Here is a 17,367-nt window from a genome sequence, read left to right on the forward strand (position 1 = left end):
TTCTGGGTTCAAGCGATTCCGTGTCAGCCTCCGCACAGCTGGGTGCACCAGCACGCTCAGCAAATTTTTGTATTTTTAGTACTGATGGAGTTTCACCATGTTGGCCAGGCTGATCTCAAACTCCTGACCTCAGGTGAGCCACGTACCTCGGCCTCCCAAAGCACTGGGATTACAGGCTGGAGCCACCGCACCTGAGCTCATAATCTTATCGCAGAGTTGCAGGTAGTTATAATCAGCCTGTGGGATCTTGCACTTTACGATACTGATTTTTTTTTGTGGCCATCCCTGACATAATGCCAAACGTCATTTCTCTTCATGTCCTTTTTTTCCAATTTTGAGACAGAGTCTCACTCTGTCACCCAGGCTGGAGTGCAGTGGCACGATCTCGGCTCACTGCAACCTCTGCCTCACGGGTTCAAGTGATGCTACTGCCTCAGCCTTCTGGGAAGCTGAGATTACAGGCACGTGCCACCACGCCCAGCCAATTTTTGTATTTTTTCATAGACACAGGGTTTCACCATGTTAGCCAGACTGGTCTTGAACTCCTGACCTCAAGTGACCCACCCGCCTCGGCTTCCCAAAGTGCTGGGATGACAGGCGTGAGCCACCGCGCCCGGCTGCCTCTTCATTTCTCCGACCAAGAATTCAAACTGAGAAACTGACATTCGCTTTCCCCAGCATCAGGCACTGCGCCCCAGCATCAGGCACTGTCTCCTCAATGCCAGTTGCTGTGCTAGGGCACAGGGTGATCTCTGGCCACAGCTCTGAGTCTGCTGTTTCCTTTCCAGGGAGCCCACTGTCCCTGGGGCCTCCCCAGATTGATGTCTGGAGCACAACAGGCCACCCAAGTGAGATCCTTGGGCTCAGCCCCAGCCTTTTCAGCTCCCCTGGGAAACTGCTTCCAGATGAGCTCTTGGAGGATGGCACAGAGTACCTGACCCAAGGTGAGGCCTCAGGGCTGGCCCTGAGGCTTAGTTCCTTTGGGAAACATACGGTGCCTAGCCTGCGCTAGGCCATCCTGGGTGCCCAGGGTGGATCCTGGCTCTGCCTCAGGGAGCCCACAGCCTAGTGGGGGAGCAACCACAGGCTGTTGTGGTGAGTGGGTGGCTCTAGAAGCCCATAACAGCACTTGGGCTCACTCTGTGGGTGGGAGGTGACCCACGGGAGTGGGCTGTGAGCAGGATTTGGACACAGGGTGGGAGATCCTGAAGGAGAAAGCCAGAGACAGGGTTCCGGCTAGCAGGGACAGCGTGGCTGAAGCTTGGTGCTGTGCGAGAAGCATTTCGGCTCTGGCAGCCCCTCTGGTCTCCCTCCCTAGCAGCTCTCTTTGAAGAAGTGCGCTTTGATCTTGAGTCTTCACCTTCAGCCTACATACAGGAGGCTCCACAGGAGAAGGTAGAAATCCTCTGCCCCTCTGCCCAGAGACCCATCCATCCGTCTTTCCACACACACCACTCACAGCTTCATTCACTCATCCACCCATCCCCCTTCCAGCTGCCATGCCCCCCGCCTGCCCACCCACTCACTCATGCTTCTCCTCATCCTTCAAAAAACACACCCAACCTGTGTGCGTGCCATTGGCCACCAGGGCCGGCTCTGTGCTTGGAGCAAACTGAACAAAAAGGATAAAAGCTAAAAGCTGCCAGGTGCCCATACAAAAACCCCCACATTGTTTTACTTATTTATTTTTTGAGACTGAGTTTCCCTCTTGTCACCCAAGCTCCAGTGCAGTGGCACAATCTTGGCTCACTGCAACCTCCACCTCCTGGGTTCAAGAGATTCTCCTGCCTCAGCCTCCCAAGTAGCTGAGATTACAGGTGCCCGCCACCACGCCCTGCCAATTTTTTGTATTTTTAGTGGAGATGGTGTTTTACCATGTTGGCCAGGCTGGTCTCAAACTCCTGACCTCAAGTGATCTGCCCACCTCAGCCTCCCAGAGTGCTGGGATTACAGGCATGAGCTACTGCACCCGGCCTCCCACACCATTTCACAACCACTGTATGAAGCAGGGTCTTCTGTGGCCCCATTTTACAGATGAGAAAACTGAAATCAAAAGAATAGTCTGGGTGCAGTGGCTCACGCCTGTAATCCCAACACTTTGGGAGGCTGAGGCGGGCGGATCACTTGAGGTCATGAGTTTGAAACTAGCCTGGCCAACATCAAGAAACCCCATCTCTACCAAAAATACAAAAATTGGTCAGGCGCAGTGGCTCATGCCGGTAATCCCAGCACTGGGAGGCCAAGGAGGGCGGATCACCTGAGGTCAGGACTTTGAGACCAGCCTGGCCACCATGGCGAAATCCTGTCCCTACTAAAAATACAAAAAATTAGCAGGGCGTGGTAGCACTTGCCTGTAATCCCAGCTACTCAGGAGGCTGAGGCAGGAGAATCGCTCAAACCTGGGAGGCGGAAGTTGCAGTGAGCCGAGATAGCGCAGTCGCACTCCACCCCGGGCAACGAGAGCAAAGGCCTGTCTCAAAAAAATAAAGAATACAAAAATTAGCCAGGCATGGTGGTGGGCGCCTGTAATCCCAGCTACTTGGGATAGAAGACAAGATAGCCTGAGGAGTAGCTTGAGACGGGAGAATTGCTTGAACCTGGGAGGCAGATGTTGCAGTGAGCCGAGATCCCACCACCGCACTCCAGCCTGGGCGACAGAGCAAGACTCTGTCTTAAAAAAAAGTGGGGGGCTGGGCGCAGTGGCTCGTGCCTGTAATCCCAGCACTTTGGGAAGCCAGTGTGGGCGGATCACGAAGTTAGGAGTTCAAGACCAGCCTGACCAATATGGTGAAACTCCATCTGTACTAAAAATACAAAAGTTAGCCAGGAGTGGTGGCGCGAGCCTATAGTCCCAGCTACTTGGGAGGCTGAGGCAAGAAAATCACTTGAACCCAGGAAGTGGAGGTGCAATGAGCAGAGATCATGCCACTGCACTCCAACCAGAGCAACAGAGTGAGACTCCATATCAAAAAAAAAAAAAAAAAGAAGAGAGCGAGAATGATCCCCGATCCCCAGGAATGCTCAGAGACCAAAACCCAAGATTACCCTCCTGGGCCCCTGGACCAACCTCTGTAGCCACCTTGCACTCCAGGAAGCCACCATCCAATGGAGCAGCAGCCCCAGCCCTAGTCCATGATTCTTCTTCCAGTGTCCCCTCAGTGAGTAGATGAATTGGTGGCAGAAACAAAAACAGACACCAGTGGCGGAGTTCTTAGCCCCAGGCACTCAGTGGGGTGCTCCTCAACCCCGTGAGGCATAGACTGTGACCACTATTTTGTAGATGAAAGAGATGCTCAGAGATGTTAAGACTGGCTGGCTGTGGTGGCTCATGCCTGTAATCCCAGTACTTTGGGAGGCCGAGGCAGGAAGATCACGAGTTCAGGTGTTCAACACCAGCCTGACCAACATGGCAAAACCCCGTCTCTACTAAAAATATAAAAATTAGTCACATGTGGTGGCACATTCCTGTAATCCCAGCTACTTGGGAGGCTGAGGCAGGAGAATCTCTTGAACCTGGGAGGTGGAGGTTACTGTGAACCGAGATCGCACCATTGCACTCCTGCCTGGGCAACAAGAGTGAAACTCCATCTCCAAAAAAATATATATATATATTACTCCAACATAAGAGGCCTGCGTTCTAGGGGGATAAAGGGGTACCACTGGTCTCCCGTCCCATCTTTCTCCCTCATCATGGCCCAGGACACACCCACCAAGGCTCCCGAAGACCCTTCGGAATCCCACAGCCTGCCCCGGTCCTCCGTCTCACTGGATCACTGCTACCTCTCACTGAATGAGAATGGCAAGGCGCCATCCTGCTCCACCTCCAGTCCCAGCTCCAGCTCCAGCTCAGACGACAGCGACTCGGAGCCCCTGTGGAGGAAACCAGAGGTGAGAGATGTGGCCACGTGCCAGGGCCGGTGGGCCTCTTTCCTCCCTCACCGTCCTATTCCTCCCCCAGGATGGGTTCTCAGGCCCTGTCTCCCACCCGAGCGACCCTGGGGGAGGAGAGGTCCCTAAGGTTTTAAGCAAAGTCCTTGGGGCTGACTTTGCTAGATCAGGTGCTAGCAAGACGTGTGTCTCTCATTGTTCTCGCTCAGCGCGCGGTAGCAGTGGTCCAGCGAGACGGAGGACCGGGGCAGGCTGTGGGACTCAGGAGGGTCTTTGGGGGCTTTGGAGGGTGTGTCTTGGGCCACAGTGAGGGAGAAAGGTGGAGGGGGAGACCAGTGGTGCCCCTTCATCTCCCCAATACTCAGGCCAACCCGGAGGGTGCGCCAGGCTCCAGTGAAGGCGACGACGACACCACATGGACCCCTAACCAGCAGGCCTCACCCCTGCCAGCAGTTGGGAGAAAGGCCAAGAAGGGCCAAGCAGTCAGGGCCCCTGGGAAGCCCAAGGAGAACAAGAAAGGCCCCTGCCCACCCCAGATGAAGAAGAAGTGTGTCAATGGCTTCATCATGTTCTGCAGGATGAACCGGAAGCAGTACATCCGGTGGGTAGGGGCGTCTTTGGCCCTGGGGAAGGCCCTGCCTTTGCTCTCTGCCTGCAGCCTGGCCATGCCGCTCCCCACTGTCTGACACTGTCTGACACTCTTTTCCCCTCCCAGACCCCACTGACCCTTCCAGGACCTCAGTTCTCCCCCAGAACTGAACCTGGCCCCATCGTACTGGACAGGGCCCATTCATTGCCAGCGCCGAAACCCAACTCAGACTTCAGACTTCAGAAGGAAAGGAAACAAAAAAAAATTTTTTTTTTGAGTTGGAGTCTTACCTTGTCACCCAGGCTGGAGTGCAGGGGCGTGATCAAGGCTCACTGCAACCTCTGCCTCCCAGATTCTCCTGCCTCAGCCTCCTGAGCAGCTGGGATTACAGGCGCACACCACCACTCCCGGCTAATTTTTGTATTTTTAGTAGAGACAGGGTTTCACCATGTTGGCCGGGCTGATCTTGAACGCCTCACCTCCAGTGATCTGCCCACCTTAGCCTCCCAGATTGCTGGGATTACAGGTGTGAGCCACCAGGCCCAGCAAGGAAAGGAATGAATTAGCTTACATAACCTAGAAAACACGGGCGGGTGTAGACTGCCTTGAGATGTAGATGGTTTTACAGCTCACACAAGGCTGTCTGGAATCTTCATCCTTTTCACTCAGTTCTGCTCTCTTCTGGGCTGGCTTCATTCTCTGGCAGGCGGAGTCACCGCAGGAGGCGCAGGCTTGGGTCCTGTCTCCCACCCGAGCGACCCTGGGGGAGGAGAGGTCTCTATTGTTTTTAGCAAAATCCTTGAGGCTGACTTTGGTAGATTGGGTGCCCACCCATAACCAGTCATTGCCAGGCCTGGAGCCAGGGGATGGGGGGTCCCCCAAGCCACAGTGGAGAAGAGCTGGTTTCTTTACAGGAAGATTCGGGTGTGGGTGTCAGGAGCAGTGGCCACAGGTCCCCTGCACTCTCCGGGGACACCAGGTGCCCCCCTGTGAACAGCCACTGAGTCTAGCTGCCTCTGCCTCCTCAGCTCTAGAGGGTGGTCTTGGAGGCCTCACAGGCCCACAGGGCTAGGAAGAGTCCGAGTTCTCAGTCAGCATACCCCACGGGCCTCTCCTTACCTTCTCCTTCTCCCTGTCCCAGATTCTGTCCTGGGACCGCTTCCACGGCTGCTACCAAGGAGCTGGCCCAACTGTGGCGGGTGATGACCCAGCAGGAACGAAGGCCATACTGGTGAGAGGCCCTGGCCCGAGGTGTGGGGGTGTGGGGGTAGAAGGGCCTCCCTGCTCTGGAACCCTGCTCTGTCTCCAGAGCCTTGGGTGTCATGGCATGGGAGACTGAGCCGAGGAATCTGCGCGTTACCTGTTCTTATGAAACCCTTGGGGGTGACAGAGGTGGAGGGGTGCCCCACCACTGCTAGGCTGGGGAGCAGCTGAACGTGGACATGGACCCCCTGCCTCAATCCCTTTGCTGTCTCTACCACACGAGGTCTGATTTTCCTGTCGCTTGGCCGCCTTGCCTCCCCCAAACCCTGGCCTGTCCACCTTCAAGGAGCTGCCACCTGCCCACTTCCAAACTGGTCCCTGAAAAATTGAGCAAAACTTTGAACACATCCCAGAGCCCTTGGCCAAGTCCCGTCTTACAGACCAGGACTTGGTGGCACCAAGGTTTGCCCAGAAGAGGATAAAACGGTGGCCCAGGCCGCTACGGGGGCCACGGGGTTGGGGTGGGGGTGTGACAGGGACCCCTGGAGGCGAGTGAGGAAGCCGGGCCGTCCCGCCACCGTCTCCCCAGCACCAAAGCTCGCAGGTTCAGCCGCCAGCACAACCGCATCGTGAAGCAGGACGGCTCCAGCAGCGAGGACGAGGACTGGGAGACGCCCAAGCCCTTCTACCAGCTGCTGGCTGAGAAGGCCTTGCCGCTGCCCCCGCACCTCCAGTGAGAGGGCAGCCCCCTCGCCTGCTCCCCTCACCCCTTACCCCTCAAGGCAACCGTGGCTCTTGCTGGAAGCCAGGACCCATCAATGAACTTGTCCCTCCTGGGCCTCCAGCTTCTGAGAATGCAGGTCCCCTTAGCCAGGTCCCATGGGGCCAGGGAGGGGAGCACTGATTGGCCCCCACCGCTGGGCACATTTGCCTGGAGCACCAGAGTCGCCCACAGCTGCCCTGATTCTCCCCCGGGCTTATTAGGAAGAGAACCCAAAATGAAATTCGGGGTGTTGGAGGGTAAAGTTTACCAGCCCCCTGCTTTTTCCTTCCCCACCCCACAGCCACACGGTTGCAGCCCTGTTCAAGCTCACCTCACCCTACTCCTCCCTCTCCTGTTTTATTTTTAGGCTATTTATTGTTTTAAAGAAAATAAAGTGGGACCTTTGTTACCAGCAAGAGACAAGGGCAGGCCCTCCCAAGTCCCCCTGCTGCCCTCATCTGGAGGCCTGCGGCTGGCAAGAGGCCTCACTGCCCGCCCTCCGCAGCCTCCCTGTGCATCTGAACGCAAAGCCCTGTCCCCCGGGAGGCAGCAGTGGGAAAGTTGGGTCTCCACTAGGGCTGTGTTCAGTGCTGCTTTGGGCAGGCCCTGGAAGGCACCCCATAGCCCTGGTGGTGGTGTAGTCCACTAATTTTATTTTAATTGAAAATGGAGGCATAACATGTCCTAGAAAAATAAAGATTTAGGATACAAAGGGGACACAGCGGGCAGGGCTGCCCCTGGGGATGAGGGAATCTTTGGTCTGGGCCAGATGTGACGACAAGGGCTTGAGTCCAGGGGGGCTGGTCGGGGAAGATCCCCGGCGCCCACAGCTGCCCCCGCCCTGGCAGGAAATGCCATGCTTGGGAGGGTCTCCAGTCTCTGGGGCGGGGGCTGCCTGTCCTCTACCTTCGGATTCCAGGCAGTTGTGACAACACCAGCTATCTATCAGCAGAGCTATTAATAGCGTTTCAGGGAGTGACAGGGAGAAGGCTCTGAAGGCTGGAGGTCTGGCCCTGGGGCAGGGTGTTCTGCTCACAGATAGTACCAGGTGGAAGGGGCAGGGCCCCTGAGTCAAGACCCCCAAGTCCTCCGTGTATATGGCAGGGCACAGCGTGGGGAGGGCTGTAACAGAGAGGCCTCCCATCCAGAGGGGAAGGAGCCCTGGGCAGGAGGTGGCCTGGGACGCATCTCCCAGCATCACCAGGGCTGGGAGAGGCCACCCAGGTAGGATGTGGTGGCTGGGGTCTTCAGCAATCGCGTTTCTGGGGCTCCCTCCTCCAGCTCCTGTCCCTAAATCTTCAGCACCATTGTTGTGCGAGGCCACGGGGCCACGCTGGGTCACAGTTCCAAGGGCTCCTCCACAGGTACTGACTGGAGCTGCGTCAGGACCTTGGCCTCAGCTTCCAGCCCCTCATCAACCTCGCCCCCTGCGGTGGCCCCCAGGAGCAGCCCCTCAGGGTCAGGGTCTGGCAGCCTCAGCACGGTGTGGGGGGCCTGTGTCCCCAGCCCCTTTTCTGTTTCCAGCAGCCCCTCTGTTCCTGCACTTAGTTCCAGCGCTGCTGGCCAGACCGGCACAGCCGCAGGTGACAGCATCAGCCCCTCTGGTGGGGCCGCTGGGAAGCTGGGCAGGAGGCTGGGGGAGTCAGGGGAGAAGGGCAGGCTGGCGCCAGAGGTGGTGGCGGTGGGAGGTGGCTGCTGCGTGGAGAGGGTGCCTAGGGCATGGGCCTCTGAGAGAGCAGGGCTGGGGGCCACCGGGAGGCCTCCCTCAGGGACAGAGATGGCTGTCTCTGGCTTCAGGGGCAGGGCCAGGCCGGGGCCTGGCGGCAGGACCTGGGAGACGAGCATGCTGGTGGGGAAGGTGGCGGTGAGGATGATCTTGCCCTGCTGCACGGCCACACCCGTCACGATGGGGCTCCCAGACACAGGATTGGCCAGGAGGAAGTTTCCTGTGGGGAGAGGGGCCCAGCGTAGGTGAGAGCCCCGGGAGAGCCGGCCAAGCCAGGTGGAGGTGGAGACTGCAGCAGGAGGGCGGGCAGAGGGAGCCTTCCGGTGGGGCACTGGGACTTGCCAGGGATAAGATGCCCCCCAGGAGCCCATGGACAGCCCCTCCCTCTCTGATGACTGCACCCCCCTCCCCTGGCTCTTACCCAGGCCTGAGGGAAGAAAATGGGGGTACCTGGAGCAGTGGCCGAAGGCAGCTGCAGGGCAGTCACGCCCACCCCGGAGTTGATCAGGTGCACGTTGGCAGGGCCTGCTGCGGCTGCCACCTTCACAGGGCTGCCTGGCCCGGCTGCCAACAGCTGCAATGGCCCCACAGCTTGGGGCAGGGTCACCACCTGCGAGGTGGGCACCACCTGGGGCAGGTTCAACAGTGGGGAAGTGGGGCTCAGGCCTGTAGGGTACCCCGAGGGTGGGGAGAGCGGCACCACTTGTGGGGCAGCCACAGCAGGCACTGGCCCTGGGGGCAGAGGAAAGGTGGCAGCTGGCAGGGGGCCAGGCACCACTTGGGGCAGGGGCCCGGGGACCTCCTCTCCCGGGGCTGGTCCTGAAGCAGCCACCTGGGCCCCTTTGGTCTCAGGGGCCTCTGGCTGAGCCTCCTCCAGCCGCACCTCCCCCGTCTGAGGGTCCAGGACCAGGGAGGTCTTGGCCTCGCTGGCCCCCTGAGGGCTAGGCTGCGGTGGAGGGGCACCCCCGCCCCCGGTGAGCAGCAGTGGGCCCAGGCTGGAGGCCTCGCCCAGGGCCAGACCATTGATGATGACAGGACCCCCGTTGAGGAGTACTGCTGGGGAGCTACTGGCAGCCAGGAAGCTCCCATTCACCAGGATGGAGGAGGAGGCAGGGCACGGTGCAGGAGGGCTGGCCCCCGCCAGGAATATGGAGCTCTGGGCTGCGGCCTCGGCAGACACTGGGGCTGCCCCTCTCTCCAGGTCCTCAGGACTTCGGCTGGACTCATCCTCAGTCGTGGGATTCCCATCAGATTCACTGGCCAAAAAAATGGCTGTTAGCTGGGGTCCCTTAGCGTGTGGGGCCTCCGGCAGAGCCAGCTGGCTGCTCTCCCACTTTTCCCAGGCCCAAGCTTCAGTGGATCATTCCAGGAGTTATGAAGCCCCTCTGAGACTACCCAAAACCCGAGGGCCTTTTGCAAGCCAGGCGTGGACACCACTGCAGAGAAGCGCTGGGGAGGGAAGAGGCCCTTGCTCTCCCCATGCCTCGGCCTTGGGTCCCCAGGCTGAGCTCCCAGGTTGCCCTAAAAGTTCCTTGGTTGGGTGGAAAGCAGGCGAGTGGCCTGGAGAGAGGGAGCAGGCGCCGCCAGCCCAGTTCTCGGTGCCCTCCCCGCGGGGCGTCAGAGAAGGGAGAGGCCAGCGCTCAGGGTGGGAGGGGAAGGGCTTGGGTTACAGGGAAACCAGAGCTGAGGAAGGTTCACGTTTCACAACAAAGGCAGACTACGGACCACGCTGTCCAGGCCCGGAGGGGGTGTGGGGGCGGGTGGGGAAGAGTAACGGCAGGGAAGAAAGGGGGCTGGAAAGCAGCCCCTACGCGGGGTGGGGTGGGCACAGGCCCCTGCCCTCTTTCCGAAGCCCCTCTAGTGTACCCCGCAGTATGGTCCCCAACACCGATGGGATTTGGGCAGGAGCTCAGAATGGAGCCGCGGTTAGACGAGACGCGTGCTGGGCAGGGATGCTGCGGAGTAGGCCCAGGCGAGTGCCTGTGCCGTCCACGCTTAGTCCCCGCGCCCCGCGGGCGCCCGGGGCTTGAGCGGGAGGAGTCCGAGGACCTCGGCGAGCTGGCCCCAGCAGTGGGCACGGGGAAGGAGGACTGGTGGGCGGGATGTCCCCGGGAAAGCGGGACTTGCGCCTCCCAAGGACCCTCACCTCTTGCAGGGCGCGCCGCCGCTGGCCCCGGTCCGATCGCGCTGTCGCCGGTTCTTGAACCAGTTGCTGACCTGCGTGAGCGAGAGGCCGGTGAGCGTGGCCAGGCGGCGCTTCTCGTCCGGCGTCGGGTAGCGGTTGCCGCGGTAGCAGGCCTTGAGCGCGGCACGGGAGCGCTCCTTGAAGCAGTAGACTGTCTCCTCGCCGTCCCAGATGGTCTTAGGCAGCGGGAACTTCTTGCGCAGTCGATACTTGTCCACTGCGCCCAGCGCGCGGCCGCGGGCCCGCTCGGCCTCGTGGTAGCGCGCGCGCAGGTAGAGGTCCTGCAGGAAGGCGTGGTGGGCGGCGGGGAAGGGGCGGCTCTCGAGTAGCCGGTAGAGCTCAGCGTACTCGCCCCGCTGGAAGGCCACCAGGGCCCGCGCGCGCAGCACCGGGTCGCTGCCACGTAGGCGCTCGGCCGGGGGCAGTGCGCCCAGGAAGCGGCTCAAGCGGCCGGCGTGGCCCGCCTGGAGCAGCGCCTCGCAGACGCACGCCACCTGCTCGGGTGAGAAGCGGAGGCCCGTGGGCGGTTCGGCAGCGGCCTCGGGGGGCGAACCGGGGACGCCCGGGGATCCCGGGCCCTCCGCTCCCGCCTCCGCTTCACCCGCCCCGGCCCCGGCCGCTGCCGCCGCCTCACCCTCGGCCGCCTGCAAAGTTTGCAGGAGCTGGCGCGCTTCCTCCTCCTCCTCTTCGGTCGCCGTGGCCGCCACTGCCTCCCCCCCGGCCGCCGGCCCCACGCTCGGCTCCGCAGGCAAGGTAGCCATGTTTTGCAACTTTGGGAAGTTCCTCCCTCCTTCTCTTCCTCCCTTGGGCTTTCCCCAGCCCCCTCCCCCACCTGTCCCCCCTTTTCGCCCCACTCCCCACGCTTCTCGATCTCCCCAGGCCAACCCTGTGCCCCACACCGGGAAGGCGAGACCCAGCTCTCCACCCAGTCTCTGTCCCTGTGTGTGTATTCGTCCCTCTCCCTGTCTGTCCGTGATTCTCCCTTTGTTTTCCCTCCGCCTCTGGCCGCGCTTTCTGCCTCCCCCCGCGTGTGCTTCTGGCTCAGGGCCTCAGTTTCCACATCGGGACAACGCAGAAGGTAACGGGCCGTCCAGGAGGGATAAGGGCGCGAAGCCTCCGCTCCGAGACTGCGCTTCTGCACGCCTCTGTCTCCAGGGTCCCCTGCAGGCCCCCACATTCCCCATCTCGGCCTGCGCTCCGCCCCTCGGAATTCCCGGCTCCGCAGGGGGGGCGGGTCTGGCCGGGAGGAGGGGCGGGGAACAAGCCAGAAAGTTTGCAGCAACTTTTCTCGAGCTTGCGTCCCCAGAGCGGATGCGCGTGGCGTACGCAGGCGCAGTGGAAGGAGGATGGCCGCGCGCGCGCGCTACCAGCCCAGCCCCCTTCTTCTCGACGCCTGGTGCCACAGCTGGGCCACAGCTGGGCGTGGGCGGTGCCTCCGGGTGGCCCGCTCTCCCTCTTATTGGCTGGACGCCAAAGCCCCGCCCCGTGGCTTTTCCTCCCCTGCGGTCTGATTCGTCCACTTCGCGTCCCGCTAGCTCCTCTCAAACCTTCGGCGGCGTCCACTCGCCTTCGGATTGGCCCGCTGCGCAGCCTCCTGCCTACAACGCAAACCGTGAACACTGCGGAGTCCAGGGCTTTGGGCAGATAGAGGACCTTTTATTCGCGAGGGTCGGGAGTGGGGTCCTAGGTGGGGAGAGACAATAAATACCGAGGAATGTCGGGGTCTCTGTGCATCCAAAACGTGGATCGGGGTGTTGGGGGTCCTGCAGCCTGTCAGCGAGTCGGAGGACGAGGGCAATAAATATCCAAACCGCCAAGGCAGGTGGAGCCGGTTGGGGCTCCGAGACAAGCGCACGTGAGGAAGGGGGCGCGGGATCCCCCGAAAAAGCGGGGTTGGCAAAAGCAAATATCCCGAGTAAGCGGGCAGAGGTCGCACCGGACGCTCCCTGGAGAGCAGGGCATCATGCCCAAGGGGGATTTGCGGTTTGCTAACCGACGTTGGTGGGGGTGCGTGGAGGGTGGAACACAGACAGCCCGGCTTGCAGTCTTTTCAGGCTCGCAGTTGCCCATCCACGTTGGGGCCTCAGCCTAGCCGAAAAAACGAAGCGGTCTGCGATTCCCCCAGCAGCAGTAGCAGCAGCATTCCCGGCTACAAGGGCCCCTCGAGCCCTGTTCGCCCGCCACGGAACCGGCTCCTCCCTCCCCGGCCACCAGGGGGCGGGCCCGGATCACAGGACTGGAACTGGGCGGAGACCCACGCTCAGAGCGGTGTGAACTGGCAGGCGGTGGGCGCGGCTTCTGTGCCGTGCCCGGGGCGCTCAGTCTTGCAACGAGGCCCCCGAGTCGAAGAGAGTTCTAGGGTTCAGGGGGTGAAGGCGGCTCCAGGGCGGCAACAGATTGGGGTGAGTTGGCCGGCGTGGGCCACCAACCCAGCGCAGCCCAGGGCGGCGGCACGAGCCAGAGCAGCGGCGAACAGGAGCAGGGAAAGCGCCTCCGATAGGCCAGGCCTAGGGACCTGCGGGGGAGAGGGCGAGGTCGGCACCCGGCACGTCCCTCTGATTGGCTCCTGGAACTCGCCCCGCCTACGCCCATAGGTGGGCCCGAACTCCTCCCTGCGCCTCGCCCTCCCCACAACAGCCTGCAGTTGCTGTTAGTCCACTCGCAAGCCTCGAATCCCGTCCGAACTCGTCATTGGCTGCTTCCTAGCGGCCTGTGTTGATTCGCTGCCCGAGGATCCTCCCTCCCACGGTGGGACCAGCCCCGCAAATGCGCAGCTAAGCGGGTGGCACTGGGCTGGTGGAGCTAGGGGCGCGGCGGCGGAGGGGGGCGTGGGCAGCCGGACGTACCCTGGCAGGGAGCAGCAGGTGGCGGCGGTGCATGGGGCCTGGCCCCACCAGCGGGCACTGGCCCAGAGCCACGGCCGGGGGGCCATCTAGCTGGAGAGAGAAGGGACAGGTGACCCGATCGGAGCCCAGCCCAGCCCTCGGCGGTGGGGCGAGAGACAGCGAGGGGAGTCTTGGCCGGGGAGGTTATCTAGGGAGATCCCAAGGGGATCTGGTGAGACCTGAACCGAGGGAGATCTGGGACTGAATGAAGGGCTTCTGCCCTCTGAAGTCTCAAAGAGGTAGGGTGAGCCCTAGATCTGGACGGGGAGACCAGGAGCCAGGGAGGGAGTCTGCAGAGTGGGGCAGCAGGTCTGAGGTAGGGAAAAGAGAGGGGTCTTACATGGGAAGGTGGATCCGTGGCCCGGGGACTGGGGACCCCCGTGACAGCTGGAAGGAGAAGAAAGAGGCATAGGGCGCGTGGAGGGGCGAAAGAGGGCGGTGGCGCGGCGTGCCCCAGCATGAGTCCCTCTCCTCCCCCAGGTGTCCATACACGTCCCAAGAAGCAGACGGCCCACCTCCTCCCCGCCCTCGGGAAGGGGATGCTTGAGGGACTTGCCTGTGGCTCCCTCTGCCTGCAGCAACTCGATGCGCTCTTGCAGCTGCCGGACGTGCGCCTCCAGGTCCCGGTTCCGAGCCTCGGCCGTGCGTAGTTGACTGTGGGGAAGTAAGGATGGTGAGTCCGTCTGGGCTGGACGAGAGGGGCTGCCAAGGGTTGCCACAGGTCCCAAGCCCCGACCCCGACCCCGACCTGGCGAAGTTCTGGTTGGCCGTGCGGATGGCCTCCATCTCCCGGCTCAGGCTCTGCCGGGTGAGCACCTCCTCCTCCAGGGCCTCCTGGAGCTCCCGCAGCGTCACCTCGGCCTCAGCCTCCACCACAGGGATAGCAGCTGGAACTGCCACTTCGGCCTGTGTATGGGAACCAGGCTTAAGGCTGCCTGTGGCTCCTGGAAGACTCAGGACTTGGGCACTGGTTGCAGGCCTGGGATTCTCGCTTGTCCCCTACTCCTCCACCCCCTCGGGATTTCTGGAATCGCCTTCGCTCCTGCAATGCTCCAAGCCCCCTCCTTTCCCTACTCCCCTCAGCCCCATCTCTGAGTCTGGTCCCCTCAATCCACGCAGCGACTAGAGGGCTAGTCCTAAAACACTAGCACAACTTGACCCTGACCCTCTGCTTCTCAAAATCCCTCCAGCTCTCTAATGCCCTCAGGACAAAAGGTCTTGCCGGGTTGTTTTCTGCTGGCCTCGTCAGCCATCTCAGGAACGATTCAGCCAAACTATCTGACTTTCAAGAACAAACCAGGATTCCCACCTGCCCAAGGCCTTTGCCCTTAAGGTCTCGCCTGACCACCTGGTACTTTTCTTTTTTTTTTTTTTTTTTTGAGACGGAGTTTCGCTCTTGTTACCCAGGCTGGAGTGCAATGGCGCGATCTCGGCTCACCGCAACCTCCGCCTCCTGGGTTCAGGCAATTCTCCTGCCTCAGCCTCCTGAGCAGCTGGGATTACAGGCACGCGCCACCATGCCCAGCTAATGTTTTGTAGCTTTAGTAGAGACGGGGTTTCACCGTGTTGACCAGGATGGTCTCGATCTCTTGACCTTGTGATCCACCCGCCTCGGCCTCCCAAAGTGCTGGGATTACAGGCTTGAGCCACCGCGCCCGGCCACCTGGTACTTTTCTTTTCTTCACCAGCGCTCAGTTCAAAGATAAGCTTCTCAGATCCGCCGCAACACACACCCTTAAACGCCCTGCTGTAACTCCTTCACAGGGACCTGAAGTAGTAGCCTCGTCTCTCTGTGGTTTCTGTCTTCTCCTGTTCAGTAAGCTCCCAGAGGGCCCCACAGTGCACCCCACCCAGGAAGCCCTCGCCTTTTCCCTCCTGTTTGTCCCTGATGGATTCTCCCCTCTACCAACTTACTGTTTCATCTGGTGGGGACACCGAGGGCTCCAGGCTGGGCGCTTGTATGTGTGGCTCAAGCAGCTGCTCGGCCTCCAGTTCCATGGGTGTGGGGCCTGGGACCTCATTGTCCCTGGGGAGAGGAGGAGGGAGTAGGGAGGAAGACAGAATGCTGATTCTTGAATGGAGAACCAGGAACTCCTGGCCTGTGGGTAAGGGGCAGCGGCTTCAAAGACCCCCTGATCTGAGGAAGAGGAGTGGCAGAGTGAAGAGTCCCAGGTGGGCTGACAGCCCTTCCCCTGCTTGCAAAAAGCCCTGCCCCTCCCCTGGCGTTCGCCCCTGGGAGCTGCTCTTTCTAAACCTGCAGGGACTCAGGGTCCAGACCCCCATGTTCTAGGGTCAGTTGGTCTCCTCCTTTGACATGTGACCTCTGCAGACCTGAAGAGGGAGACTGCTTGGCTCTGGCCACCTCCATGTGGTCCTAAGGCTGGGAATGGGACTCCAAGATGGCGACTCCAGGTCAGCACATCCCACTCAGCTGTGGGAAGGGGACAGCCCCTCCCTGGGGTAAGAAGTGGCTGTCCCCTACAACCCAGCACTCTCTCCTGTGGGAACATGGCTCAGGACCTAGCTATCCTGGACATGCACCTGGGTCTAACAGAGGATGGGTTCAATCCTGACCCACCTGTTCAGGCCCCACAGCGGTTCAGAATCGAGTTGGAGTTCATTAACGATAAGAAATGGCATTTGTAATGTTTTCCAGTAATAAAAGCTGATTAGAAAACCACCTGTTTTCTTAGACAAGGTAGCACGGAGAGGAAAAAAACCCCACCTGTTCTACAGTAGTTAAACGTGTCTGTGCACCTGTGAGCCAGGGACCACTGCGTCTGGTGAGCTCACAAGATACTGACTTCCTTGTCCTTATCTGTATTTTCTGATTGTGATCAGCAGTACATGATATGTATGGCCTCACACTAGCCCCAGCTGGAATCTATCATGGCTCACTGAAGCCCTAAACTCCAGGCTCAGGTGATCCTACTTCAGCCTCTTGAGTAGCTAGGACTGCAGGGACAGACCACCATGCCTGGCTGAATTTTTTCAATTTTCTGTAGCGATGGGGTCTCACTGTGTTGCCCAGGCTGGTCCTGAAGTCCTGGGCTCAAGTGATCAATCTGCATCAGCCTCCCAAAGTGCTGGGATTTCAAGCTTGAGCCACCGTGCGCAGCCTGTAAATTTATATGTGTATGTGTTTGAGTCGAAGTTTCACTCTTGTTCCCCAGGCTGGAGTGCAATGACGTGATCTCGGCTCGCCGAAACCTCCGCCTAAATTTGTGTGTGTGTGTGTGTGTGTGTGTGTTTGAGTCGAAGTTTCACTCTTGTTCCCCAGGCTGGAGTGCAATGACGCGATCTCGGCTCACCGAAACCTCCGCCTCCCGGGTTCAAGTGATTCTCCTGCCTCAGCCTCCCAAGTAGCTGGGATTACAAGCATGCGCCACCATGCCCAGCTAATTTTGTATTTTTAGTAGAGATGGGGTTTCTCCATGTTGGTCAGGCTGGTCTCAAACTCCCAACCTCAGGCCATCTGCCCACCTCGGCCTCCCAAAGTGCTGGGATTATAGGCGTGAGCCACCGTGCCTGGCCAGCTCTGAGGTTTTAGAAATGAATCTAACATTCTGAAGTACATATATCTGCGTTTTTAAGGTCCTCCAACTCTGGCTTCTTAGGAGTCCATGTTCCCAAAACAATAAGGTTCCAAGACTGATCCTGCAACTGCTGGCCGCCGAGGAGCAGGCCCCAGGAAGCCCAGGCAGCCTCGGGGCCTCTGGAGACCACCCAGGGCGGTGCTTACCTGAGGGCCATGCAGGAGTAGGAGTAGCCCACAAAAGGCAGGTGGACCCCCAGCGGCGCACCTTCCCGAATGTCCGACAGTGTCTCCTGCGGAAGACACACAGATGTTATCCGCAGTCCTCAGGGTGGGCCCCTCAGTGCTTTTTGATCATGGCTTATGTGGTCCCCCCAAGCCAGCCCCAACTCAGGGCTTATCTAAAGTGGCCCCTCCATCATTTCTTTTTTTGTGACTCGGAGTCTCGCTCTGTCACCCAGTCTGGAGTCCAGTGACACGATCTCGGCTCACTGCAACCTCTGCCTCCTGGGTTCAAGTGATTCTTCTGCCTCAGCCTCCTGAGTAGCTGGGATTACAGGCATCCGCCAACACACCCTGCTAATTTTTTTTTT

General features: G+C 60.1%; 3 protein-coding genes and 1 long non-coding RNA gene across 11 annotated transcripts in view; 2 read left to right on the forward strand and 2 right to left on the reverse strand.

Moving 5' to 3' along the window:
* The window catches only part of MEIOSIN (meiosis initiator), a 19,168-nt gene extending 12,319 nt beyond the window's left edge, over window positions 1-6,849 (forward strand). The window contains exons 8-13 of the mRNA XM_017502551.2: window positions 789-944; window positions 1,319-1,395; window positions 3,700-3,897; window positions 4,254-4,489; window positions 5,619-5,708; window positions 6,270-6,849. Coding sequence (XP_017358040.1) covers window positions 789-944; window positions 1,319-1,395; window positions 3,700-3,897; window positions 4,254-4,489; window positions 5,619-5,708; window positions 6,270-6,417 — 905 coding nt within the window. The 3' untranslated portion in view covers window positions 6,418-6,849. The remainder of the gene's footprint in view (window positions 1-788; window positions 945-1,318; window positions 1,396-3,699; window positions 3,898-4,253; window positions 4,490-5,618; window positions 5,709-6,269) is intronic.
* A 224-nt stretch (window positions 6,850-7,073) lies between these two features.
* On the reverse strand, window positions 7,074-11,893 carry SIX5 (SIX homeobox 5). Of its 2 annotated transcripts, XM_017502504.2 has the most exons (4): window positions 10,989-11,893; window positions 10,316-10,386; window positions 8,620-9,425; window positions 7,074-8,389 (listed from the first exon to the last, which is right to left on the reverse strand). In XM_017502504.2, exons 1-4 carry the CDS (start codon window positions 11,529-11,531, stop codon window positions 7,782-7,784), a joined length of 2,028 nt encoding a protein of 675 aa, XP_017357993.1. In that variant the 5' UTR covers window positions 11,532-11,893; the 3' UTR covers window positions 7,074-7,781. The 2 variants fall into 2 exon arrangements, with proteins under 2 accessions (XP_017357993.1, XP_017357992.1); XM_017502503.2 differs by having other exon boundaries at window positions 10,316-11,519.
* LOC119467496 lies at window positions 11,024-12,077 on the forward strand. The gene is made up of 2 exons (XR_005196035.1): window positions 11,024-11,107; window positions 11,890-12,077. It is a non-coding gene; the product is annotated as an uncharacterized LOC119467496 (long non-coding RNA).
* The window catches only part of DMPK (DM1 protein kinase), a 14,401-nt gene continuing 9,023 nt past the window's right edge, over window positions 11,990-17,367 (reverse strand). For 2 of the 7 annotated variants that reach the window (XM_017502512.2, XM_017502519.1), the window contains 7 exons: window positions 16,982-17,067; window positions 15,154-15,265; window positions 13,988-14,145; window positions 13,796-13,893; window positions 13,580-13,626; window positions 13,201-13,290; window positions 11,990-12,869 (listed from right to left, as the gene is read on the reverse strand). In XM_017502512.2, the coding sequence (XP_017358001.1) occupies window positions 12,717-12,869; window positions 13,201-13,290; window positions 13,580-13,626; window positions 13,796-13,893; window positions 13,988-14,145; window positions 15,154-15,265; window positions 16,982-17,067 (744 nt within the window). In that variant the 3' untranslated portion in view covers window positions 11,990-12,716. The remainder of the gene's footprint in view (window positions 12,870-13,200; window positions 13,291-13,579; window positions 13,627-13,795; window positions 13,894-13,987; window positions 14,146-15,153; window positions 15,266-16,981; window positions 17,068-17,367) is intronic. The other 5 variants (XM_017502511.1, XM_017502513.2, XM_037729252.1 and 2 more) reach the window with 4 other exon arrangements.

The sequence above is a fragment of the Cebus imitator genome, unplaced genomic scaffold (assembly GCF_001604975.1).
Source record: "Cebus imitator isolate Cc_AM_T3 unplaced genomic scaffold, Cebus_imitator-1.0 Scaffold296, whole genome shotgun sequence".
Taxonomy (NCBI): domain Eukaryota; kingdom Metazoa; phylum Chordata; class Mammalia; order Primates; family Cebidae; genus Cebus; species Cebus imitator.

Bases quoted from the DNA above. Each gene is read 5' to 3' on its own strand.
- SIX5 (XM_017502503.2), bottom strand. From the start codon at position 11,115: ATGGCTACCTTGCCTGCGGAGCCGAGCGTGGGGCCGGCGGCCGGGGGG. The intron at 9,426-10,315 runs GTGAGGGTCCTT...TTTTTTGGCCAG, and splicing joins GGCGGCGCGCCCTGCAAGAG to TGAATCTGATGGGAATCCCA. The intron at 8,390-8,619 runs GTACCCCCATTT...CTCTCCCCACAG, and splicing joins GCCTTCGGCCACTGCTCCAG to GAAACTTCCTCCTGGCCAAT.